This window comes from Passer montanus, unplaced genomic scaffold (assembly GCF_014805655.1).
Source record: "Passer montanus isolate IOZ18808 unplaced genomic scaffold, ASM1480565v1 scaffold43, whole genome shotgun sequence".
Classification (NCBI taxonomy): Eukaryota; Metazoa; Chordata; class Aves; order Passeriformes; family Passeridae; genus Passer; species Passer montanus.
The window spans coordinates 6,099,223-6,123,974 of record NW_024369151.1 but is presented as its reverse complement, the minus strand read 5'-3'; the positions used below and the strand labels follow the sequence as shown (position 1 = coordinate 6,123,974).

Here is a 24,752-nt window from a genome sequence, read left to right as displayed (position 1 = left end):
TTCTTATGTTTTAGATTCCTAAAGGTGTTTGTGCTGGTGCAAGAACCTCGGGGCGAGCTTGTCACAGAAGGAGAAACAAAATGGTCTGTTTACCCTGCAGGCAATTAAAACACACCATGGAAAGCCAGACTCCCACTCTTGTCTGGAGTTCCCACTTGAAAAATTCAGACCTAAATTCCATCCCAGCACCATTCAGATGCTTGCTCTTTTCCATGGCATGCTACTTGTGGCTCGGATTTCCTTATCAGCCTCTCCCACTCTTCTGCCAGCCTGGCACAGCCCTCTGTCAAACACAACACACACTTCTCCCAGCCCAGTCCCTCCCAGCCTCTGTCAGAGATCTGCTGGCTGCCCTTGGATAGCCAGAGAGTCCCAAGCATGTTCTGGTCTGTCTTCTGTCCCTTGTCCCTCAGTCCATCTGGATGTGCACACTGGTCCATGAGCATTTCACACGGTGCCTTCAGTGCTGAAGCTGCAGGTGCTCCCACCAGGGCGTGGGAAGAGGTGGAAAACCTCCCCTGGGGCAGTGTTACAGCAGCTGGACTGGGCTCTAGTCTGTCACTAGTAAATCTGATCCACATGCATCATTCAACATTCTGCCTTCCCCCAAAGGTCACTAATACTTGTCAGCCTTTATTTCTGTTTTTCCAAATCCAGGCTGATGCTCATTCCAGGTATTAAACCCCTCTGACCCTGCTGTTTCCTGAAACCCTTCAAGCTCACGTATGTACTTGTTTTCCTGCTTGTTCTGTCTGCTCCTTGTGTCCCTGCTGCTCCTCACACACACACAGACACACACAGCAGTGACATTTTGGTTGGCAGCCCTTGCTGCTGTCACAGGCCCCGTTTGGCTCTGGTTTCAGCCTGCATGCTCGCCCTGTTGCCTTGCCTGCGCCCACCTTCCTCAGGGTCACGTTATTTTGTGGCTCATGGTTTAATCTCTCTGCAGTTTTCTTTTGGTTGGTTTGTTTTTCAGCATTTCAGACCTGCCTTCTCTTTTTGCATGACCTCCTGTGCGTTCTCATCACTTCATGTTGGAATAACAGAGGTTTTTTAGATAAATAAAAGAGGAAAGAAAAAAAAAAAAGAAACTGCACTGTTTCCTTCTCCCATCTTGCCATGGACTGGAGCTGGACCCAGCAGCCAGACAGGAATTGTGACCACCCTGATCTCACATGGTTTGGTTTGAAGCAGAAGTAGGATAAGTGATTCTGCACTTTATCATGTCATGCAGTGGTAAGAGAGCTACAATATCTCCAAAAATCACACAATCTGGACTTCAACTGCCTAACAAAGGGTTAATTTCCTCTCTAAACTTCTACAAACTTCTACATCCTACCCTGAATTGTTACCATTGCTTGGGTTTTGCTGTCATGGACATATTTGAGCCTTGCAAGAATCAGTAGCCACTAAATAGCTCCTGAGGGCCAAATAAATTCATGGATCCACACCTTGTTTGGAGGAATCTCCTGGCTCTTGTCCAACTCCAGCATATTCTGTACAATCCCCACAAGTTGACAAATGTTACGTGAAGCCACTATGGGCAGTGACCCCAAAAGGAAACCTCTCAGGGTTTGTGTGCAGGCAGGTGAGTGTTGTTCTGCTGCCTGCTGGGCTGTCCTGCAGGGTCAGCGCATCAAAACACATCCCACAATCTCAGACTCTCCCTGTTGGGAATGGCCTGGGCTGTCCCCAACCTGGATGAAGTGGTTTGGGAGCTGGGAGCTGGGTTATGTGTGGTGTTCATAGTTCTGTCCCTTTCTCTCCATTTAAATGCCAACTTTTGTTTTTACAAAGTCCCTTGGTGCTACAGATGTCTGTAGCTGTTGTGTGATGGTGCTTTAGAGCTGCCAGCATGAACCAGCAGAAGGTTTGTGATTTAAACCCAACCCAAATGTGCTGAGCACAGGCAGCACCAGTGCTGGGGCTGTTCTGCTGCAGCACTGGAGGGTCAGAACCATAAATCACTGCCTCGTCAGTGCTGCTGCTGTGGTCACTGAGCTGTTCAGATCAAGAGCAAAGGGATCCCCTGGTTGGCACCTGTGCCTTTGTGCAAAGGCTTTGTGGTCTCCACCTGCCAGGGGATAAAGGGTTGAACAATAACAGGTGTGCAAAAATATCATTAAAATATTTTTAGCTGCAGTATTTTTATTCTCGTGTCCAATGCACTGTTGAATCAGCAGCTAAGAATTCATTTTCACCTATTGTTGTGCCATCTATGTAAAAATTAGATCAAAGTTTGCTTTTCTATATTTAATCTGGGTGGACAGTATATTATTGTCAGCCTCTGTGGAACATTGGAACAATTGCAATGTCTGTGTTTCGAAATTGTGCTGTAGAAGGAGCATTAGCTTTAGCTGACTGATTGATTCCTGAAGTTTTAATAAAAGACCATGTATGGAGTTTTTATAAACTTGGCAAGTAGTTCCCAAAAGCCTGGATCTTAAAACTTATTTAAGAAATAGTCACAGTCATATCTCATAGTCTGCACATGTTTATTCTGCTGCTGTTATTCAGGGTAATGAATAATTTTGTAGAATTCACCTTTGGCAAACGCTGAAGAACTAAATGTGTGACTGGTTTATAAAAACTCTGCTTGGATTTACTAATCTTGCCCAGCAGCGTGGACTGTACATCCTATGAAATTTCATGATCCCCAGCAAAAGTCTCTAATGCCCTTTCTTAACACCTGTAAATAGAGAAGAAACATATTTACTGATACTCAAAGTTGTGTTTAATGCTGAGTATTTTTCAGAATTTCATTTAGTTTGATGCATATTGTTCTTTGGTTTTTTGTTTTCCTGCCTGAAATGTCAGAAGACCTAAAAGAAGCCAAATTCTATTTTAACATGATGACGTCGAGCACTTTTTTATTTGTATATGTGTGTGTATGTGTGTTTGAGCACTGATCTCGGTGGCATCTCAGTGTTGTGATTTCATTGCCAATGTAAAAGGTTCTGGTGTTGCCCGTTCATTTCTGGAGACAGAATTCAATCAAATAAAGTGCTTCCATTTGAAAGCGAATATTGACCTTGTAGCAATGAAACCAAGTCATCTGCATATTTAAATAAACATTTAATTCCAGAAATACAGTTTCACTGGACCCTTTTGATCAGCCAGACAGGAAGAAAAACGGATTTGTTGCTTTTTTTCCCCAACAGAAAAGTTGGTGTCTCTTTGCTGGGGCTGTTGAGGTGCAGCTTCCCACAGGTGTGTCCAGTGGAGAGTGGGAATTTGAATTTGCCTGTGGCTGCTGCTTCAGCCACAGAGAAATTCAGACTAAAACTCCCCAGAGCTGCTCTCTGACTCCTCATTATTCTTCCTGACTGTGGGGTGGATTTGGGTTTTGCTTCCAGCTGTAAAATGTACAGGGAACAAGTGGATCAACACATTCCACAGTGGGGCTGATCCCAGTTCTCTCCTCAGACAAATGAGGACACTTTTTCACTTGTGGCACCTGTTGGCTTTGGTTTTGGTTTTTATATTATTTCCTGCTGGAATTTTCAGGAGTAATAATTTGGCTCTGTCTGTACCTCTGTCCCACAGAGCTGGGTCCCACTTTCAGATTTGATTTTATCAAACTTTGACCTTTCCAGCTGGCACTGAAGAGAGAATGAAGTGTTGGGTTGTTTGTTTGTTGGGTTTCTTTTAACTTAGTGATGTGAGGAGAAAGAAAAATGGGCCTGTTGTGGCTGGAGCTGGTGTTGGGAAGGGCAGGTGGTTTGTGCTTTTTCAGTAGGAGCCCATGAGAACTGGAAACCTGGGGGAAAGATTTCATCTAAAGAGAGCTGCACCATGGAATGCCTGTGGTGAAGGCTCTGGTTCATCTTGGCAGATGTTTTTGATGCTGATTGGTTTTATATTAAAAGTCAGGCTGTTGTAAGCCTGGTAGGAATGGTTTGGGCAGGGATGTGTGGATGTGCACGTGTGTCCCACACAGCAACGCCTCCCTTCTCCAGGGAATCCAAACACCAGGCACATTTCTGCAACTCTGCCTGAGATGTGCAATTCCATTCTGGTGTGCAGGGGTGTGAACAATGTGTGTGTCTCTGGCTGAGAGAAATCTTGGCCAGCTTCTCCATCACCCCTTGGGCCAGGTCACTGCAAAGAGCCCATCCAAGAGCCAAGATTTGCAGTTTTTCCACTCAGTAGGTGACACCTGGTGGTCCTTTCATCTGACAAATAATCTAGAGATTATTTTTGTTCAATACAGTCAAGCTGCTACATTTCTTCAGCAGGATTTCAGTTGTTCTTTGCCAGCACTAATTACCACCCCTGTCAGTTCAGGACAGATCAGGGCTGTTTGTGACAGGCTGCTGGTCTTTGGTTTTGGGCACCAATGAATAGGAGGGGGTGTTCCTCTGGCTCTCACTTGGATTTATCTTTCACAGAATCAGCACTGCTGACTTTAAATAGAAACAGCACAGCCAAAGGGGTGAGGGAGAGCTGGGGGTGTAGAGCTGAGCAAAAAGGGAGAAGAAAATGAAATAAGGTTTTTGTATGGAGTGTTTGTGTCACAGTTCAACAGAGCAATGGCTCTGCTCCCAGGAACAGGAACTGAGCTGAGGGCAGGGAGCAGATACTCCAACACTGAGCTTTGCTCCATCACTCCCACTGCATGAACAGCTCTTTCTGCTCCCCGTGTTTGACTGGCTCCCAGAGCTGAGGTGTGCTCAGAAATGCCACGGCTGCCTCCAGTGCAGCTGCAGGAAAGCAAGGCTGCACCTGAGCTCAGGTGAAATCAGGATGCAGAACTGACCCTCGAGTGCTTGACCAGGCAGAGGTACCCAGAGCAGTCAGGGCTTTGCCAGAGCAGCCCTGGAGCTGTTGTGGACCCTGAGCAGGCCCTGAGGGCAGCTCTTGGTGTCTCTGGGAAGGTTTGGAGCTGTTCAGTTGCTCAGGTGAGAGATTTGTTTGGAAGATCCAAGTTTGGACAGCTGACTCCAGGCTGCTCAAGAACAAACTGCATGTTCTCATTACCCAGCTCCAGCTCTGCTTCTTCAAACGTTTCAGGCTCCAGCTGAGGCTGCATCACTCACTTGGGCAGGGAATTCCTGCTGCTCCAGCCCCGGGGGCTGCTTTAGAAACTGTTAATTCCCAGTGCCAGAGCCTGGTGTTCCCTGGGGAACAGGCTGTTACCAGGGGAGGGGAATGGACCAGCAGGGATATTTGGCCACAAAACAGTGACAGGAAACTCTTGTAGAATCCTGGAACAGCTCAATGAAACTTCAGCTCCTTCCCTGGCAAGTTACTTCCAGGATAATAATATTGTCAGTGAGTAGCACAGCCAGGCCCCCCAGGATTTCTGATGCTCTCAGGTGCAGTGGGGTTAATGAAAGCTGAAGGGAGGAGGCCTGAAGGGGCAAGTGCCCCCTGGATGAGCACAGGGTGGTTTGGTGGCCCCAGACTCCTCTTGCTGCTGCCCAGAAGGATCTGTCCCCACACAGCCTCTGGGCAGCAGGAAGTTTGGATTTTATTTTAATTTTTTTTTTCTTCCTTCCCCACCCTGCTCCCTGGAGCTGTCAGCCCCTCTCAGCAGAAAAGGCAGGCCTTGTTGAATGCACATGTATTTATTGTACCACTTTCAGCACAAGGTCTAACACTGAAGCACAGGAGTGTCATTACAGTCTGTACAGCACCCTCTGGAACACAGACAACACAGACATGCAGCCCTGCAGCTCTGCAGCAGAGCCCAGGGCTGCACTGGGGAATAAAGACAGCTTGGAACAATGAGAATCTCAACAGTGGCTCATTCTCTGACCTCCTCTAGGCTCTGGCTGGGTCTAAACAAGCATCCCATGAATGGAATTGTAAAATTAACATGCTGAATCAATTAAAGACAATTTTTAAAGAAGTTGCTTTATGCAACAAATATTTGATTAAAAAAAAAGAAAAAGAAATAAAGAAAATAACATGAAGGCCACGTTTTTCTTCTCAGATTCTCCTGTCTTACCCCCTTCTATCTCTAAGTCAAGGAGCAGCCTTCCTCTCCTCCCCTTCTTCCCGTGTTTTGGGAGGAGCTCAGGAGGTCCCAGCTCCCTGCAGGGTCTGGCACCACTCAGCCAGGCTTGGTGCTGTGGCATCACCACGAACAGAGTTTGGCTCTCAGGCCCTGGCAGGCACTGCACTCAAAGGCTTGCAAAGATTAAACTGTGCCTTGCTGCAGGATGAACAAAAAGCATGTTAAGAATAGCCCTGCTGAGAAAAGTGGAGTTTTTACTTTTTTGCCCTCATTCCTGTCTCTGCTGCATGGGGGCAGCAGATCTGGGAGCAAATGGAGTCAATGAGCCACTGTACACACAAAGGACATCTGGAATGACCTCAGCACACAGGTGGGGGCTTGTTTGCACAAAGAGCTCCTTCCTAGAAAGCTGCTTCACCAGCCAGGCCCTCCCCAGCCCTGGGTGCCCCCTCTGAGGGTCTCTGTGTGAACAGAGGGGCCCCTCCTCAGCTTCACCCCCTGGGCTCCTCACCAGCTGAGGGGAGGCAGACACAGGCTCATGGCAGGGTCAGCCTGAGGAAGGCTTGGGGAAGGAGGAGCCTTCCAGCTTTGCTGTCCAAAAATGTGCTGAACGTAGGAGATCAGACACAGGGAGAAAATAAAATTCTGCAGGAATATGGAGGTGTGTGTTTGGGAGTGAAAGGAGAAGGGAATAGCTTCTTTCCAAATTTCTTAGTTGACTGCAACTGAATTTGCAAGAATTCCATAAAGAGCAAAACTAGGAAGTTGTGACAGTACCACCAGGACAAAACCACAGGAGACCTCGTGGCTTTACTCAGACTCAAAACCAGCTTTCTCTGGTTCCAACACTTCCTGCTGGAAACATAAATAATATCTCATTATCTTTACATGTTTGAATTAAAAAGAGAAGTGCCAAAAGCAAAACCTGCAAAGGAGCAGAGCTCAGTGCACTGGGACAGGCTGGGAGTGCTGGTTTGGTGTAAGCAGAGGAAAGGGAGAGGGCTCAGGTCAGGACAGCCCCGTGCCTGTGGCTGCAGCCCCTGACCACGGCTTCAGCCAGAGGTGAGGTGCAGAGCTTTGTGCCAGTCTCTGCCAGCAGCACCCCGTGCTCAGAGCCACGTGAAAGGAGGAGGAGGAGGAGGAGGAAGCCTGCCTGCCCCGGGAGTGCTGGGGGAGCTGCACACACCTTGAGTCCCAGACAAGAGAGGGTTTGGAGCCCTCAGGACTCCCAGCCTCCCGTCCCCCACAGAGGTACCTGTGCCATCCCTGCCCTGCCCCATCTGCTCAGATCACACTGCTCGTGTCTCTGCTTCAATCTTCTGCTCCCCGTGGAGGTTCTCCAGCTCCTGCAGCTGGGCCACGTTCTGTCTGATGGCAATCTCGGGCCCCCCTCCGTACAGGGTGCTCAGATAAACCCAGGTCTCCTCGGAGATCTGCCCGTAGTCAGCACCTGGAAGGGAAATCAGGCACCGGATGCAGCACGAGGGAAAGGCCAGGGCACCACAACCAGGATTTCCCCTCAAACACCTCCCCCAAAGGCCCAGCCCAGGGGGAGGAGACACCGGTGGTCCCTCCACAGAGACCCTGCAGTGCCACCTCCTGCTGGAAGCACCAGTGTGTTCTCCATTAATCCATGTCCACATCTTTTAAATCCCTCCAGGGGTGGCCTCTTCCAAACCCTGACAGCCCTTTCCATATAGAAATCTTTCCTAATATCCAATCTAAACCGTGCCAGGCACAACCTGAGGCTGTTTTAACTTTGGAAACTGGACCACAACAGATGCTGAGAGAAGACCACATCAAAAGCAACACAAGATCAAAGCTCCAGCACAAAGGGGAATGGTGGAAGGGGCCTGGGGAGCACAAGGCAGGAGCTGGGGGTCTGCAGAACCAGTCACAGCAGCAATCTGGTCACACAGGGGCTGCCACTGGAGAACTGGCTCACTCAGGGCAGGGGCTGGGTAGAGAACTGTCATCCTCTGCAACACCACCTTGCTCTGTGCCTTCATTCTGCACAGCCAGACCCAGTGGAACAGTCTCCTTTGCCTTTCAGGAGCACCACAGGCAGTACCAGCCTTACCCTGCTTGACTTGCACGTGGCCGCCTGGTTTCGTGAGGGCAATCTTGGTGTTGTCAATTGGTCCAGGGGGCTCTGTAGGAGAACAAACATGTCAAAAACCATCTGATTTCCCCACTGCCTCCAGATTCAGATGCTTTCCTAACTTCTCTTGGTCATTTTTGTCCTGCCCTGGGGACCTGCAGGGAGCCCCAGTGGCTGGTGCCTGAGCCCTGCCCAGCTTTGCCACCCCAGCCAGGGCAGTGTTCAGCCAAGACCCAGCAAATGAACTCGTTTCCATTCCCCCTGTCCCCCTGAGAGAGCCCAGAGCCTGATCCTTACCATTATCCTTGCCCTTGACAAAGGCCTCCCACTCCCGGAACCACTGCATGCTGATACAGTAGATGACACTTGGAGACTCCTCTGCCTGGAAAGCCTTGTTCAGCTGGGAGAGCAGCAACAGAGAAACAGAAAGGACTCAGCCACTCCTGAGATCATGGAGGGCCCCTTCCATTAACTGTAAGGCAGCCTTGCCATTGTCCAGAAGACCCCCATGGAATTCCTTCCTCACACCCTGCTCCTGCCCACCAGAGACAGAATGGTCTCACACTTTCTCATGCTCCAGCTGCCCCCTGCACTGGGGAACCCCCAGGCCCCTGTCCTGGCTGTGCTGTAGATCACATTGTGGAAAGCAGGCAGTTTTGCAGCCCTGCCCTGTGCCCTGCTCCCAGGTGCCTCCCATGCCAACCTTGATGAAGGTGTCGATTTCGATCCTCCTGCGCTTGGCCAGGGCCTCGATCTCCACTTGGCAAATGGAGCACACGTACAGATGGTTCACAGCAGGGCCACCCCCAAACCTGGCCACAGGAGAGGGAGGGCAATGGAGAGCTGCAGCAGGGTGGAAACTCTTCCCAGCCCTGCATCCTACAGGGATTTTTATACTGCTCCAGACACTGCATCTGCAGCTGAGGGCACAGAGCTGCCTTCACTCAGCCACAGTTTTGCTCTTCTGGCCCATCTCTTGCTGTCCTTTTGGGACAGGCACTGACACAGCTCATCCTGGCTTAGATCAGGACACTCTACAAATACTGGGAGAAAGAATGGAATGGCCATACTCACCTGTTGTAGAGATATTCCCACACGTTTTGGGGCAGAATCACGACGAGGTCATCAATGTAATGGTATTTATTAGGAGGGATCCCTGTGGAGGAAAGGCAAGTGGAAGAGTTAATCAGGGATCTCATTACTGCTGTGTACAACAGACACAGATAAGAAGGCAGATTTTCCTTTCTGAGAACTCTGATTCCAGAATCTGCATCCTTTGCTAATGGAAGACAGTCAGAAGTTCATTAACTGTGGAGGTATCTCAATCCACAGCCCTAATTTCTAATCAAGTGCTTCATTTCCAATTTAGAAGAGAGATTTACAAACACTGAGTGCTCCTTAGCATGGCTGATGAAACAGCAGCAGTCAGATGTGCAATCAGCTCCCTTCTCCAAACAAACCCTGAGGGACAGCCCTGCTGACAGGGTAACACAGATAAACCCTGCCCTATCTGCTTTCTACAGGTTTGTTTTTAAACACAGAGAACTAAAAACTGTTGTTTCCCAGCACTAAACATCCCCTTAGGCTTCCAACCAGCAGCACAATGGGTAATTGTCTCGTGCCTCCCTGAGCAGGCTGGAGTTTCTGCCAAAGAGGATCCGACTGCAGCTTTCCTGTACAGGATGGCAGCTGGAGCTTTTTCCTGCATTTGTTAATGCCCCAGGAAGCAGCAGAGGTGCTGCTCCCATGCCAGCAGCCTTACCTCCATGGGAGCACAGAAAGGTGTGGTTGGTGATGGGCCCAGGCTCAGCAAAGGTGTTGAATTTATTGAGCCACTCTCGAGAGATGTAGAACTGCAGCAAACTGTGCTCCTTCATGCTGGCCAGGGACACGACCTTCTGACGCTCTCTCACAGCCTCCTCACTGCTTTTCCTGGAGCAGGAGAAGGAGAACTCCATTTGGGAAATGCATTTGCAGGTGTTGTGCAGGCAGGCAGGGGCTGAGGGCAGAGCTCACCTGTAGAACAGCACGTAGGCCTCTGCATTCTGCACCACGGTCTCGTGGACCTCGGTGACGTACTGGTCATCGAACTCGTACCACTGGCCATTGATCACGTTCTGGCAGTAGGCAATGTAGTGGCCACCTGCAACAGAAAGCACAGCACTGCTGGGATCTGCAGTGCAGGCAGAAGGCAGGCCTGGGATAATGGCAGCAGCACAAACAGGATTAGCTGCTGGCACGGAACAGAGAGAGAGATGAAAAAAAAGGGATAATTCCTGTTCAGGCAAGCTTTGCTGGAGCAGCAGAGCCTGGCACTGTCACCCTGATTTGCCTTCCTTGGAAGAGCCTCTCAGCAAGACTGAACAGTGGGAAAGGGTTTGAGCCAAGCCTGTGGGGAGGCTGAAAGAGCTGCAGGGGATCTGTCAGAAGCTGCTCAGTTCACTTCCCAAAGGGCAGAGGCTCAGGCTGAGAATGGAGGGGTCTCATCCTTCAGCCCAGCAGAGGTGTTGGCTGCTCCTGACCACACTCCTGCCTCACTCACATCCTCCCATCCTGCTCTCCTCCAGAGAGGGACTTACTGCCAGCAGTGCCGTGGTGACAGATGACTGACAGGAGGTCGTAGGTGGTGATCTGGGACACACACTCCTTGGCCAGGAAGGGCCGCAGGTCCAGCCCCTCCAAGGGGAAGGAGACGTGGCTGTTGATCTTGAAGGAATACATCACCTCGTGCCTGAACCGCTTCAAGTGGATGCAGAGGATCTAAAAGACCAAGGACAGGGGACACCAAAGGGCAGTTTTGCCATCAGAGCTCAGGGAGCACAGCACATTTCTGTGTGTTTGATCTGTGCAGCAGTTCTTTGCCTGTTTCTCCTGAATCCTGCTGGCTCATCAGCTTACACTGAGAAAGTCTCTTCTGATCTAAATACAGATTAGATTTTTTTGCCACCAAAAACCTGCTGGTTTTAGTCTACCTCTGCCCTCCTGACCTCCTCAGTGGCTGCTAGAAGAGACTTAGGAAACAAGGTGCTTTACCCACCTCTGGCAGCCGGAGGACTTTGCAGTACTTTACTCCATTCCGCAGCCTGAGGGAGGAAAAGAAAGGAGCTGTGAGGACTCTACAGCAAAGGCATAGCTGAGTCTTGTTCACTTGGGGACCCAAGACAAATCCTGAATTCCAGCAGAATTGTCCAGCAGAGGTCACAGCAAAATATCTGACAGCAGTACAGAGAAATAAAATTCCAGAAACAAAACTCCAGACATGCAACACTAAACAGATTGTGCCCACTTACTTCTTACACCGTTCACAGCTGTACATGTTGTCCCCTGCAGAGAGAGAAGAGAGCCATTATGCAGCTGCTCAGAGCATACAAGGCTGACACAGCTACCTTTCCACAGAGCAGAGAAAGCAGATTAAGAGCCTTTTGGGCAGGCCAGGGATGAGAAGAGATCAAAACAACTTCTCTCAATAAGTGTAGGCAAGAAAGGGATGCAGCCAATTAGCAGGAAGGAGGAGAAAGTGAAGAAACTGAGAAGCCACAGCACTCAGCCAACCCACAGCTCTGTCTGCTCCTCTCTGAGGACACTCTCACCCAGATTTCCCATCCCTGAACAGGTAGAAAAGTTCCCTCCTGCTCAGAGATGCTGAGCTGCCAACTCTTGGCACTGCCAGTCTCCAGTGACACTGCATCATGCTGCAATCCTGACCAAGGCAGGATTTCTAGGAGATTTAATCTGCCTTCAAAATGCATATGGAATGCTCCTCCATGCTGTCAGAACTCACTGAAAAAACTCACCCTTCAACTCATCTGCTGCAAAAAAAGCAGCAAGGCAATCCTCCAGTGTCACCACAGGACCCCAAAACCAGCTAGGGATACAGGACACCACAAATCTGCAGAGGAGAAGGGATTAAGAGATATAAATAAAATAGCTGAATGCTTTGTCATACAAAACCCCAAGTGGATGATAAATTTCCTTCTAGCTGTAGGTCCTAAGCTCATCCCACATCCCAGAGGAGCAGGGAAAGCACAGCTGCTCTCAGCTGATGCTCCTACTCAAACTGGAAATGATTTGGAAAACTACACCAGGAATGATTTTGCTCTGGAGGGCAAGTCTGAGGCAGCAGAGAGGGGTGATCAGCTGCACAAGAGCTCTCAAGGTGTGTGACAGACCTAGAGGAGCAGTAACAACTGGTGCCCATGAAAAGGCTCAAAGCCCTGTGAGGCACCACACACTGTCCTCTAAGGAAAGGTTCCAGCTGACATCCCAATGTTAACAGCACTGGTTAGGGACAGCTGCCTTCCAGCACTGCAGGGCAAGTCCCAGGGAACAGAGGTGCTGCAGAGGGAACACACCTCCGGATATACTCCATGATGAAAGCAATCCAGCCTTGGGAGGCATAGTTGTCCCCACACGCTCCTGTCTTGGCTGGCACATTTTGGTAGATGGCAGAGTGCAGCTTGGCCAAGTCCTCTTTCCCAGGGATTGGGAGTGACAGGTCCTGGAACGTCTCCACTGTTGTAGACACCTGGAAATATCCAAGAGGAACAGGTCAGGGTTTCCCATGTGTGTAATGGAGCTGGCACCTGACCTTCATCACCTTTTATCACTGCTTGGATTTAGCCTAGGCAAGAAACCTGAGCTGGCAGCAGGAGCAACTCCCTGTGGCTAATTATTCTTCCCTGCTGTCAGCACTGACTTCTGTCATGGGTTTTGTAGCACTGGACTCAGTTTTCTGAATGTGACACTGCTGGGTCAACCCAGTAACACAGATCAACAAACACAGAAACATCTCCTTGGCACGGCAGAGTCTCACACCTCCCCTGCCATCACCTAAGGCCACATGAGCTGCATCCCACAGGGCTTGGAAAGAGCAGCAGCATTCTCTAGGAAGAGATCTACAAGCACAAAGGTCGTGCTGGTGGCTGGGAGGGCCCAGGACACTCACTCTGTCACAGGTGAGGCACTGCACCAGGCTGAGGATGGAGCCGTCGAAGATGTCGGAAATCACGCTGCGGTAACGGAGCTCTTTCTTCTTTTTCCCAGAAGCCTGCATCTGGGCTGGAAAACAGGGAATGGCCCTCTCAGTCTCGGGTCTCCACAGAGTCACACAACCACATAAGAACACGGGACAAGCATTGTCCTGATGTTCAGACCCCATCCAGGGACATGGTGAGGCAAGTTGTGAAGAGACAGAGAGCACTGTGCTGCTGTGTGTGGTACACACAGGGAGAGGAAGCCAACTGAACCAACACCAGCTGGCTCTCAGGAGACAGAAACTGCTGTACTGGAACTCCTGTTTCCAGCCTTTTACACATTTAGAAGACCAGCCCTGCCACAGACAGTCCCTGGTTTTCTGAGGCCTTGTGACACTTTGCTCCAAGCTTTGCATTTCACTTCCTCTCCCCCTCACCTGCCTCTGTACTTTGTGGGTTTTTTCCCCCTCTGACATTTACCACGTGTTCCCCAAGTGTCTTGCACTGCAGAGGACTCTCCACAGCAGGGACTGGCCAAATGCAAGTTTTGTTTAACAACAAACCCCATCCCCACACACACGTGCAGGCAGACAGAGTGGTTTTCATGCAGCCACAACATCTGCAGCTGTGCTGACCTCAGCCAAGGGGCTGAAGAAAGAATGTCCTCATGCAGCAGCTGCAGGGACAGTGGTACAAGCACAAGCCATTGTTTGCAGACTGTGCAGCACTGAGGGATTTTGATTTGCAATTTGCTCTGGGATGAAGGGACCAGTTTGATAACAACACAAGCCAGGCTCCATCCTGCAGCCTGACAGTGCTCCCAGCACTGCAGGGACATCTGCAGCCTAACTCCACTCCTGTGAGCCCAAGATGTACAAGAGGCAGGAAGCTCTATCAATAACAGCATCTTACAGTTCTCTGGCCCACATGCCATGAAATTCAAGTCTGGCAGGCAAATGTTTATGTATTTCCACACTCCCCTAAAGGGACAGAGCTTGTGCCTGGGACTTGAGAGCCATTTTATTAATGGCAAACACAGCACAGAGATACAGACATGGATCATTTCAGGCTCCAGTATAAGAACACACTAGAACATCACTGTGCCCAGAGCTTGACTTTATCTGCAGGTTTACTGTAGTCTTTGCCAAATACTATTTTAGAACACACTGATGTCCAGGGGAACCAGCACTTCTTACAACTGTTAATCAAGAATCATGATGGATTCCTTCTCTCCCCTCCTCCACATGCTCCCCCCCTGTGCCTCCCAGCAATCCCTCTTTGCACTACCTTTCTTGAGTATGTAGGAAGGTCCAAGCCTGGCAGGACTGGAGCGGGGAGGACTGCTGGAGAGCTTGGAGTGCATTTCATGATGGACTGGACTGCAGGGGCGCGAGGAGCAGCGCACATAGGCATCATTGTCAGGTTCTGTTTGGGAAAAAGGGCAGGGAAAAGGGCACTGGTGAAAACCCCAGCTATGAAAGGCAACTCCACTGCAATCTGTGTCAGCCTAGCTCTGTGCTCCAGCACAGAATCTTTCTCAAAGGCACAGTTCAGTGTCCATTAACTGTCCTGCTTGCACAGGCTGGCAGGCACAGCTCTCTCAGTCACAGGAGACAGTGCATACAGAGCTGTACCTAACAGCTAATAATTACATACTAAAAAACCCAGAAAACAACCTGCCATTTTTTCACACTTATGACTAATTAGATTTTGCAGCTTGCTCCTGTAGCCCTAAACCACACAGACAGCATTGCTGCCTTCAGTGCCAGCTGGCAGAGTAAGACTCTTACATAAAGAAGCGTTGAAAGATCGGGTATGTTCAGCTTGAGGTGACTCCACACTGCTGCTCTTTTCTTTTCCCTGAGACACAGAAATGCTCAAACTGTGCCTCTCCCCTTTTCTCTCCCCAAAGTCCACAGTCCAACGTTAGCAAATACCTTCTGCCATGTCTTTTCCACAGCTAGTACTTCCCCAGGCCAGCATATCAAATAAAGAGATGTACACATACCAAACCTTTTTTCTTAAAAGGCATCAGTACAGTGCAGGCTTGGCAGAGGCAGCTCTCACTGCTGTGCCTTTACTCAGCTCACAGCCTACCTAAGCACCTTTCTGGCTCACCAAGTACACTTCCTTACAGAAGCAATTGTGCACAAAGGCAGGGACTGAGGAAAACCTTGGATGCCAAATCTTTTGAAACACAGAGAAGGAACAATCACACTGTGTTTGCCACTGCACTACCCCACAGTGCCTGTGGAGGATGGTAACACATCCTCCCAACTGAAAGAGGGGTATACCTGGTGTCCTACACGGGCTGGCAGGACAGGGAGCTGGCAGCATCTCAGGTGAGGCTCTGCCATCGACTGGCATCATCGTAGTATCAACATCTGCATCCTCATCCACCTGCTCCGAGTTGCTGCGCCGATGGCCGCAGAACTTCCTGTCCTTCATCCTCTCTTTCTCTGAGATGCCTCTCCCTGCTTCATCCTGGATCAGCAGCTCTGTCTCTGCCAGGGAGCTGCTGCCCATGCTCCCCGAGGTCCGACTCTGGCCCTCCCCTTCACCCCTGTCACTGCTGGAGTCACAGGAGAGGAACTCGTCCTCGGAAGGGCTTCGGTCGCCCTCCCGCTTGTCCTCCTGGTCGCTGGTGTCCAAGTCCCTCGTCTCTGCAACCACTGGCTCCTTCAGTTCTTCATGGAGCTGATCCATCAGGCATCGCAGGAACTCCTGTGTGTCCTGAAAACCAAGATCCCATGTCAGCATCCAGCCAGAAACACAAATGAGAGAGGAAAAAGAGGAGGTGGCTCCACTGACAGCTGATTCCAAGAGTGCCCACAAAGGTGAGCCTGCTCTGCAGCACACAGACCCAGCTGAAGCAGGGCCATGCACCAAAGGGCCTGTCTGTCACAAATGCTTTAACTCCTACATAATTAAAGGCACAATTTTTTATCTGGATATCTTCAGCTGAAAGACTGAAAAGACAGAGAGCAGCTGTAGAAGGCAAACCGGGAGTGGTTTTATCAGGGTTTGCCACAGATAACAGGGGAAAAGCAAGGAGAAACCTGATGAAAACAGCAGGCCCTGGGGAACAGACTCCTTCCCACAAACACATCTTAGGAACACTGACTTCTGCTCACGGCAAGCCACCTCTTAGAGAGGGCAGATTAAAATCTTTAATAAACAGGGAGGGGAACCAGAAACTCAAAGCTATACAGTCTAGCTGCAAGCTCCTACATTCATAATACATGGTAAAAGAGCTGATACGTTGGCTTCAAAGGAGCTGCTGGAAAGCAAGATGGTATTTTGACAACTGCAGAAAGTTAATTACGACCTTTCAGTTGTTTTATGAAGTTTGGCTTTTAGCCTGCCCTGCCTACCTTTCAAATTTATCTCTTCAGATCAGAGTTTTCCAATCCAATGTATTACACATCAAAGACAAATACAGAAGTTCTTTCATTAATCATTATTTTTATTCTTTGTTTTGATTTCTTGTCACTATTAGTTTTGATGCACTGTCACTTCTCTAGTAAATTTTCTAATCATAGTTTGTTGTTTACATTTTGTCATAAAGAACAAACAGAAGAGCTACGCTGATAAAGACTTCAAAAGAAAAAAAGGATACTACCTTTAAATAAGACTTAGTTTTGCTGTAATTCCCCAGAAAAAGAATATAGAACATTCATATCTTTGAATTTTTAGTGCAGACTTATCCAGGTTCCTCAGTTCTGACATGAATAAATAATACCAAACTCCTATACAGCAGATATCAATAGATCTCAAAGCTGTTTATAAAACATTTGACCACCACCATTTCAGAGATGAGCAAGCTGACAGGAAGAAATGAACTGATTTGGTACCAACAAGCCAGAGGCAAGCCTGGAAAAGAATCCAGGTCTCCCAAATCCCATCCAAGTGCTCCATCAGATCACTGATATTCACAGAGAAAGGCCATGACCCCTGAGCTCAAGCTCCTCCTTTAAACACAAGCACCACCACTGCAAAAATGAAATTCCCTCTGTCTTTGGAACAATGGCATGGGTTTTTTCAGGCCCACCTGCTGTGCATAGCCTCGGAACATGGGATTGACAAGCTTGATTCCATGGGACAGACTGCTTGGAACAACATAACTCGGGCTGTTCAGACATGGAAAAAGAAAAAAGAAAGAGTCAGTTTACTTATTGGGCCTGGAGCCAGTTTGTCTAACAGGCCATAAGAGGGTGTGGTGTATAGTTAAGGAGGCCAAGAGATAATTATGCACCTGCAAAGCCTGAGCAGAAATTTCTGCATGAGCTGGGTGACAAAGACAGCAAGAGACAGAAACACCTTGCAGTCACTTCAGTCTGTCTTTCCAGAGAGACCCTTCCCCAAAACACAGTGCACTTACAGCTCTGTCACATTTTGAGTGGGGGAATGATTATTTCCAGAGCAGAGTTTAGCAATTAGTTACTTTGTTTGATTTTCCAGCAACATGTTTGTCTCAAAATTTGGGCAGGCTGACCACCCAGCACATGAGATAAATTCAATCAACGCTAAAATGACATGATATTGCTTCAAACCCTGCAGCTTCCTCCTTCACAAAGACACAGTTCACCTTGCTCCATATCTTACTTATTCCTTGTTAATAATGAACTTGAGGCAAACATGCAATGCCATTTAAATTCCTGTTTTGATGGGGTTTAATTTATTGCAGAGAGCAGACATCTTCAGATTTAAACAGAGCTACATAATTTTGCACTGTTCTTTGAACTAGTCCAGAATTTGAATCAATAGCAAACAATTCCCAAAATGTCACTTGCATTTTCCCCTCTATTCAATAAAAATCTCTGAATCACTTTTTCCATGCAAATCATCAATTCCTCTGCTAATCAAGAGCAGTGCAATTAAGTGCTGGCCACTGAAGTCCATGTAAAATACTTGGAGATAGCCCCAAGTATTCCCTTACTCCATCATTTTTCTTCATTGCCAAGAGGGGAATTATATTTTTTAAAAAACTCTCTCTTTTAAAAATTGTAATATTAAGAATGAATTATTTTTACTGACATCAATGTACCCATTTCATCACCAGCAGCAAGACATGGGATCTCCTGGATCCCAGGGAACCCCCACATCCCCATCCACACAGGGGTTAATCACTGCCTCAGACAATGCACTTGTCCCTGAGGATCAGATCTCCTCTCTGCTGATGCCAGACCTCAGAACTAACACACCTCAGAAGCCTGGCCAGGGGAGGTCAGGGGTCACCACGCACCGTTTCTTGTGCCAAACCTCAGACACCAACTTCTGGTAACTTTTGCACAGGGCAGGTTTCTTATCCGTACGGACCAGTCCTCCACATTCCAGGAAAAACTGTGTGAGGGGTGGGCTACAAGAGAAGGAAAAAGAGAACAGTTCAGCCCACAGAAATTTCTCCTCTGCTTCTACTTATTTATCAAAACTTCATGCAGGTCTTATCAAAAGCATGCTTAAGGCACTGATTTTAAACCAAGGGAAGAAGTGATTCCAGATGCAGATGTGACTCCTCACTTGGGTCAAATGAAAAAGGCTGATCTGAACCTGCCCTCAGTACAGAAAATATCCTGGAACTGAGTTTCAGCAGGATGGCTAGAGAATTTTAGCACATAGGTTATTAGAATGATATCAGTGGGAAGAATAAAGAGACGTGGCATGGCTTTCTCTGGGATAAATAATTTCTGTTGCAACAGAAATGATGAAGTTTTACTTCAAGCATTCATTCAAACATGAGTCTTGTACATAGCCACGAGCTGACTGGTCCCTCAATTTCCTACACTTCTGTTGCCCTAAAAAACCACTATTTTTTTCTGACCCATCCTGGCTAATCTCTCTTTGCAAGACTCATGAAGGTTTCAAATCAGAGGTGACACTTTTGGTATTTAGTGAAGTCAGTTAAGACAACACTGAAAGCCCTAATGCCTACCAGTTTGAGAGAGCCTGAAGTGCTGCATTCATGTAGCAGGAGTTCCCAAGATTTTTCATTCCAGTAAGGCCTAAAGCACAAACAAGAGAGGGATGAATCACTTTCAAGATGTGCTGCTTTCTATATTCCTCCCCAAGGAGAGGGAATGCAGCCCTTTCTAGGCAGTCTCCACGTTCTGCTGCCAGGAACCCTCTCAGTGCAGATCCTACAGACTGCAGAGTTGCCCTGCCAGCCCTTTCATCAGCTCAATGCAAAGTTACCTCTTGGTTTCAAATCATCATCCTCAGATTCAGATTCGCCTTCATCAGCCACTGCAATGGGAACAGCTTTCAGAGGGTGAGCAGGCAAAGGAGAATCCTAGATTAAAGACAGAGAAATAAGCATCAGTCACAGGCCTGCTTTGAAAGATGAGCTGTGAGAGATATTATCTTACATATAAATCAAGCCAGCCTCCAAGAAAAGTAGAAGGAGAAGGAAGAACAGGTTGCACTGTCTACCCTTCTCACTGAGAGGGCAGGGAGTGGAAATAGTGCCATTACTGCTTCCAGTACACATGATAAGAAACATCAGGAATGAGCAGCAGTGTCACAAGTACATTGTGTTTCTGGTCTGACAGCTGAAATTTCCATGGGCCATGCATTGGAAATGAAAATGTGACAGGTTCTTCTCACATGCAGATACCCCATTGGAAAGGTTAAAAATAAAGTCAGAATGGATATTCAAGTCATAGAATCATAGCATCATAAATGGCCTGGGCTGGAAGGGACCACAAAGCTTATCTAGTTCCCACCCCTAAGTCATTTGTCTCTTTGCTGGGACACCCTGTAAGTCAGGGCTAGTGGTCCCCTGGCTACAGGCAGCCACTGTCAGTGAAGGTATCCCCACCACAGCAAACACCACACCATGGCAGGAATCACATGGCTGATTTTCCACCAGGCAAACAAAAGCTTGCCAGGCTCCCAGCCCTGCCCTGTGTGACACAGCCCCACCTGCTCAGGGAACTTTGTGGGGGCTGAGGGTGGCTGAGCTGCCAGGCGCTGCTCCAGGAACACCTCCCTCTCACAGGCATAGCACCACACACGGAACGTGGTCAGGTTCACTGTCAGGTTGTGCTTCTTGGCCTGCAAATGGAACAGGAAACAGCACATCTCCTCTGGCAGCTGGCCTGGGCTGCAGCACAGGACTGCCAGGACATGGGATAGGGAAAATGCAATTCTGTTTAAATGTGGGGAACAGAGAAAAGCTCACCTGTGCATGAAGTGTGCTGTGGTCAGCAAAGGACTCCCCACAACCAACATAAGCACAACCAATCTAGAGAGGGGAGAGAGGCAAAGCACAATGGGCACACAATGTTAGACTCTTCAGAAAGCAATCTGTAACTCCAGTCAGAGCAGCAGCAGCAACTTCAGAATTATCATCCTAGTTTTCTAACCTGTTTTTTTTTATTCAGGGCCCAAAACAAGATGGAAATTTAGAACTGATGAAAATTTAGAAGTGATTTAAGAAAGAAAACCTGGAACCAGCTTTGCACCCAGGCAAAGTCTCTGCTCCAAGGCCATTACCCCAACAGGGATCTCATCTGAGCAGCCCCAAGCCTGGGCATTCCAGTGTCAAAATAAACAGTCCCTGCCTGCCCCAATGTCCCATGGATTCCCTCCCTCCTCACTTCCAAGGCATCACCCTGCAGCCCCTCCACAGGTGCCAGCAGAGGCAACACCCAGCCAACAACCACCACTGGGGAATTCCAGTTCCTACTGGGAATAGCAAGGACAATCCCCTACAGGGACTGAACTGTTACATCTTGTCACATTGTGACAGTGTTACCCTTTCACCTGGAGAGTCTCCTCCTTGGAATCCATCAAAAAAACAGTGTACAGTTCTACTGTGAGCCCCTTCTTTGCTGCCCACTCTTTTTCCACTGCATCATGCACACCAACAAGCCATTTTACCTGAAGACAAGCCCAGAGGTTTGGTCCCACAGCTCCACAAGACTGGCAAGTTCCCTGCATATTGATAAAAAAAGAAGGCTTGTTGTTTGGTTTTTAAGTAACCAAGTCCTTAAAGAGTAAGAAACTTCTCTAAAGAACAGCCAACCTTCAGCTCATAGTATTCCATCCCTTTCACCACACTTCCAATCAAATACACAGCTGCACCACACTCAAGCAGGATAAAATGACTGAGAGAAATTTGTGGGGTCACAAAGGGTGATTTTATGGGACATGGGGGTACATCAGTGGGGGAAGGAGAGTTTCTCTCTGGAGATAGGCAGCGTTTTCCTCAAAAAGCAAACATGCAATTCCATACACAACAGCTAAAAGGGAAAGAACTGAGAGCCACAACCCTGTACCTTGGATTTGAGCAGCAGATCATCCCTGGTCACCTCTCCTATGGAATCCAGGTGGGGACAGATGTCCCTTGTGTCCCCCATTTTCACCAACACTCATGTGAGGAGGGTTTCCTAGGACAAAAAAGGATGGCTCCTTTCACTACAAGTCAGATTGTAAGAAGATACCTGGGCATGTTTTGCATATTAGAGTTCCATAGATATCTTTAAGGTTCAGAGATTGGAACAAACCTGGCACAGTCTGGCCCCACTGCTGAGTGTCTGCATTGTAGGGAAGGAGCAAAGCCATGGGGAGGAGACAGAGACAAATAAAGCTAATAATCCATATCATGGAATGTGCCTTCAGAAATGCTGGGAGGTGCTCAGCACACAGGCACAGCTTCAGCTGCACAGATACAAATCTAATTAGCTCATTTGCATGAAACTCTGATGAAAAGGGAAAGGTGCTGCAGCCCATGACCAGCACTTAGCCTGTGGTGTCTATGAGCTTCGTGCACCCAACTGTGCTGATCTGAATCCAGCATTTCCTTGTTACACCACTTCATCAAACACTAAAAATATGATTAGTTCTAAATGAAGCTGGGCAAGAGGGAAATAGACTTAAATGAACTGTAACACTGATAAGCAGGCTCCAGTCTCTGAGGAATTTACCATTTCATGGGCAGATTTTTAACAGTGTGAGCCACATAACTGAAAGTCAGGACAAAACAACAGTTCCACCCAGCTCTCCATCCAAGCACCACAAAAACAGATGATTTCATAGCTTATGAACACAATAAACACTTTTATGGTGGTCCATGGGTATGTAAAACACTTCAAATATGTCTCAGTAACATGCAGTTTTAAAAAAATGAAAAGAGTTTGTGTTTCTTAAGCATAGTTTAAATAACCTTGCTCATGGCTGCTAAAAAAGTAGAAAAGAAGATAAGTGATATTAATAGCACAGACAAGGATCCAAAATATTACAGTTGGCTGGAAATGAAGCAGATGTGAAGAGCCCACATCATTGCAATAAAGAAGTGGAAAAATCTGATGAACTCGATGTTAATGACTCCAGCAGCTGCATGGCTGCTGCACTCTGGTTTTTTTCACATTTTGAGGACATTTGAAACAATTCCCAGTGTTATCTGGTCTGAATCACTGACAGGAGGGAGAAAAGAAAATTATAAACGAGTAGTTTATATCAGTAACACTTATCTTGGGAGTGGAAAAGCTTGCCTAGCACCTTGTCTTGGCAGAAGATAAACCTCAAAGTTAATTTTACAATGTTTTCCCAGTTATTTGGAACTCAGTAAACTGATGGGAGGAGCAAAGGGAGAAGAAATCATATGTGCATGGTAGAAAACACCACAGGGGTGCTGACCTGGATCTCAGTAACCTGTGAAGAGAGGCTTAACAAACAACAGAGCAATTTCATGCAGCTTCACAGAGAAGGAACATAGCACTGTGTAACCAATATTGATTTAAAATACAAATGACAAGAGCACAGTAGCTTTGACTAACATATAAAACTGAGACATTTCAGGCTCTGAGTTCCTTCACCAAAACAGACCCCTTTCCCCAAATGCATCAGCTGTCCAACTTAAAAAAAAAAAAAAATCAATGCTACATTTGCTATTTCACCATCCTTGATTTCTTATCTCTCTCCCAGATGGTCTGCAGAAAATCTAATGAACAAAATACTGGTTTAAAATGAATTGCAGGCCTCATATCTTCACCAGCTTAAGCTAACTGGGAACTGGTTTTGAAGCACACTTTGTTAAGTAGAGTCTTCTGGATGTGGATGGTTTCAGAGCATTCCGTGGGACCACCCCTCTCCTCAAAATCCAAACCAAACTCTCCAGCACTGGGGTGCTGATCTTCCCTCACAGTGCTTCCCTTTCTGAACAGTGCAGGGAAAACCTCATTTTTGCCTCTCAGCCCTGACCACACACACCAGAATAAGGTTTGTGACTGTTCTGTTCAGAAGGAAATATTCAACTTCTGCCTTCCCACGACTCTGCCCTAAGAGCTACAGCTGGCACACACAGCCCTAATTCTGCTCAGGAAAGCAGGAATTTGATAAAAGCACTGCCAGAGAGCTGAACTGTGCTTGTCAAAATGTACTGTGCATGATGGGAAAAGAAGTCACCCTAGAACAAGTCCTTCAGCCTGTCTCTCCCAAGCACCACTGAGGGAGGACAGCACACGAACATGTCAGAACAATTCCTCCGTAGCTGCAACCTACTTTCAGTCGCTGCAACTGCTGCCAAACCCAGCGTCTCTGCCTTCCACAGAACACATTTCTAGGGTTTTGTTGGTTGGGTTTTTGGTTTTTTTTTCTGAAAACAACTGTGTGGTTTTGTACCAAAGCTAGAGCCAGCTGTCAAGAGTTTCAGATCCTCGCAGGCTGACATTCTTCAGAGAAACTGCACAAATGAAAGAAATCTTTGCACTGTTCAGCTACAAAACAACTACCAGGTCTGGTCTTGCATAACCTACCAAGAGAAAGAAGTATCTGCAGTTGTGCTCTGAGGCATTTTATACTTGAGATCCTGAAGAAAGAAATATTTACCAAACTGCCCTAGTGACAAGGCAGAAGCAGAAAGCAGGTGCTGCTGGCTCACAGCTGCATCAGGTATGGGAAAAGCAGGAAGTTTATGTGCAAAGGAGAGCAGGACTGAACACTCATTCTGGGAGGTCACAACACAACGATCACCTAGAGATTTAGCTTTCACGCACAAACCACCTGCGGGAAACCCCTCCTTGCCGGCTATGTCATTCCTCAAGCGCAGCAGACCCACAGAACACAACTCCCCTCCCGCCAGACGCTGCAGCTGCCGGTCAGCGGGGCTGGACACAAACAGCCTGAAGCCGCAAGGTCCCGCTCCGGGGTCGGCAGCGGGCCCGGGGGGTGCAGGGCCGCCCCAGGGCCGGGGCCCGGCAGCACTGGCCCGGAGCCCCCGCGGCTGCTGCTGCTGCTGCTGCTGCATCATCCCCGGCCCGCCCGCCCTCCCTCCGCCCGGCCCNGGGCGGGGCGGGACCGAGCGGAGGCGGCGGCGGCGCTGACCCCGCGGGGCCGGGGCTCGGCCCGCAGGAACGCTGCTGTGAGGGGCGGACAGAGCGACCCAGCAGAGCGGCTCGGCGCCTGGGGCAGCGGGCCTGGAGGAGCCGCGTCCCGCCCGAGGGCTGGGCTGCAAACCCGGCTGTGCGACCCGCGCTCCCCACGGCGCCCCTGACAGGCACCGGCCACCGGCGGCGGCTGCGCTGCGGGGATTGCAGCGAGAACAGAACGAGCCCCGTGACTTACACGAGGGCTTCCCAGAGAAGACAGCGCGTGGCCCGGGGTGAGGGGGTGGCGCGAGGGCTGCCGGCCGGGCCCGGGCGGGCTCGGAGCGCTGCCGGGCTCGGAGCTCGCCGGCCCCGCGGCGGTGAGGCGGCCGAGGTGCGGGCACAGGGGC

At 48.7% G+C, this 24,752-nt stretch overlaps 2 protein-coding genes across 5 annotated transcripts in view; one reads left to right on the top strand and one right to left on the bottom strand.

The window, feature by feature from the left end:
• The window catches only part of FNBP1 (formin binding protein 1), a 93,445-nt gene extending 90,357 nt beyond the window's left edge, over nucleotides 1-3,088 (top strand). For both annotated transcript variants that reach the window (XM_039720278.1, XM_039720276.1), the window contains exon 19: nucleotides 15-3,088. In XM_039720278.1, coding sequence (XP_039576212.1) covers nucleotides 15-22 — 8 coding nt within the window. In that variant the 3' untranslated portion in view covers nucleotides 23-3,088. The remainder of the gene's footprint in view (nucleotides 1-14) is intronic.
• Nucleotides 3,089-5,554: 2,466 nt separating this feature from the next.
• USP20 (ubiquitin specific peptidase 20) lies at nucleotides 5,555-24,739 on the bottom strand. 3 transcript variants are annotated; one of them, XM_039720313.1, is made up of 25 exons: nucleotides 24,602-24,739; nucleotides 21,316-21,426; nucleotides 20,918-20,971; nucleotides 20,217-20,279; nucleotides 19,958-20,089; nucleotides 19,229-19,325; nucleotides 18,969-19,038; nucleotides 18,282-18,395; nucleotides 17,088-17,166; nucleotides 15,331-15,769; nucleotides 14,324-14,461; nucleotides 13,009-13,121; nucleotides 12,416-12,588; nucleotides 11,858-11,952; nucleotides 11,354-11,387; nucleotides 11,101-11,146; nucleotides 10,643-10,823; nucleotides 10,080-10,206; nucleotides 9,826-9,995; nucleotides 9,138-9,219; nucleotides 8,767-8,875; nucleotides 8,361-8,463; nucleotides 8,043-8,114; nucleotides 7,218-7,412; nucleotides 5,555-6,817 (listed from the first exon to the last, which is right to left on the bottom strand). In XM_039720313.1, the coding sequence occupies exons 2-24, from the start codon at nucleotides 21,394-21,396 to the stop codon at nucleotides 7,252-7,254; spliced, it is 2,733 nt and encodes a 910-aa protein (XP_039576247.1). In that variant the 5' UTR covers nucleotides 21,397-21,426; nucleotides 24,602-24,739; the 3' UTR covers nucleotides 5,555-6,817; nucleotides 7,218-7,251. The 3 variants fall into 3 exon arrangements, with proteins under 3 accessions (XP_039576247.1, XP_039576248.1, XP_039576246.1); XM_039720314.1 differs by having other exon boundaries at nucleotides 5,555-6,814; XM_039720312.1 differs by having other exon boundaries at nucleotides 5,555-7,412.
• Nucleotides 24,740-24,752: the final 13 nt, after the last annotated feature.

What these genes read in the sequence shown, in the direction of transcription:
- USP20 (XM_039720312.1), bottom strand. Translation starts at nt 21,396, where the DNA reads ATGGGGGACACAAGGGACATCTGTCCCCACCTGGATTCCATAGGAGAG. An exon ending in ATCTGCTGCTCAAATCCAAG is followed by an intron (nt 20,972 to 21,315) that starts GTACAGGGTTGT and finishes ATCAATATGCAG; the next exon opens with GGAACTTGCCAGTCTTGTGG. An exon ending in GAGGTTTGGCACAAGAAACG is followed by an intron (nt 17,167 to 18,281) that starts GTGCGTGGTGAC and finishes ATGTCTGAACAG; the next exon opens with CCCGAGTTATGTTGTTCCAA.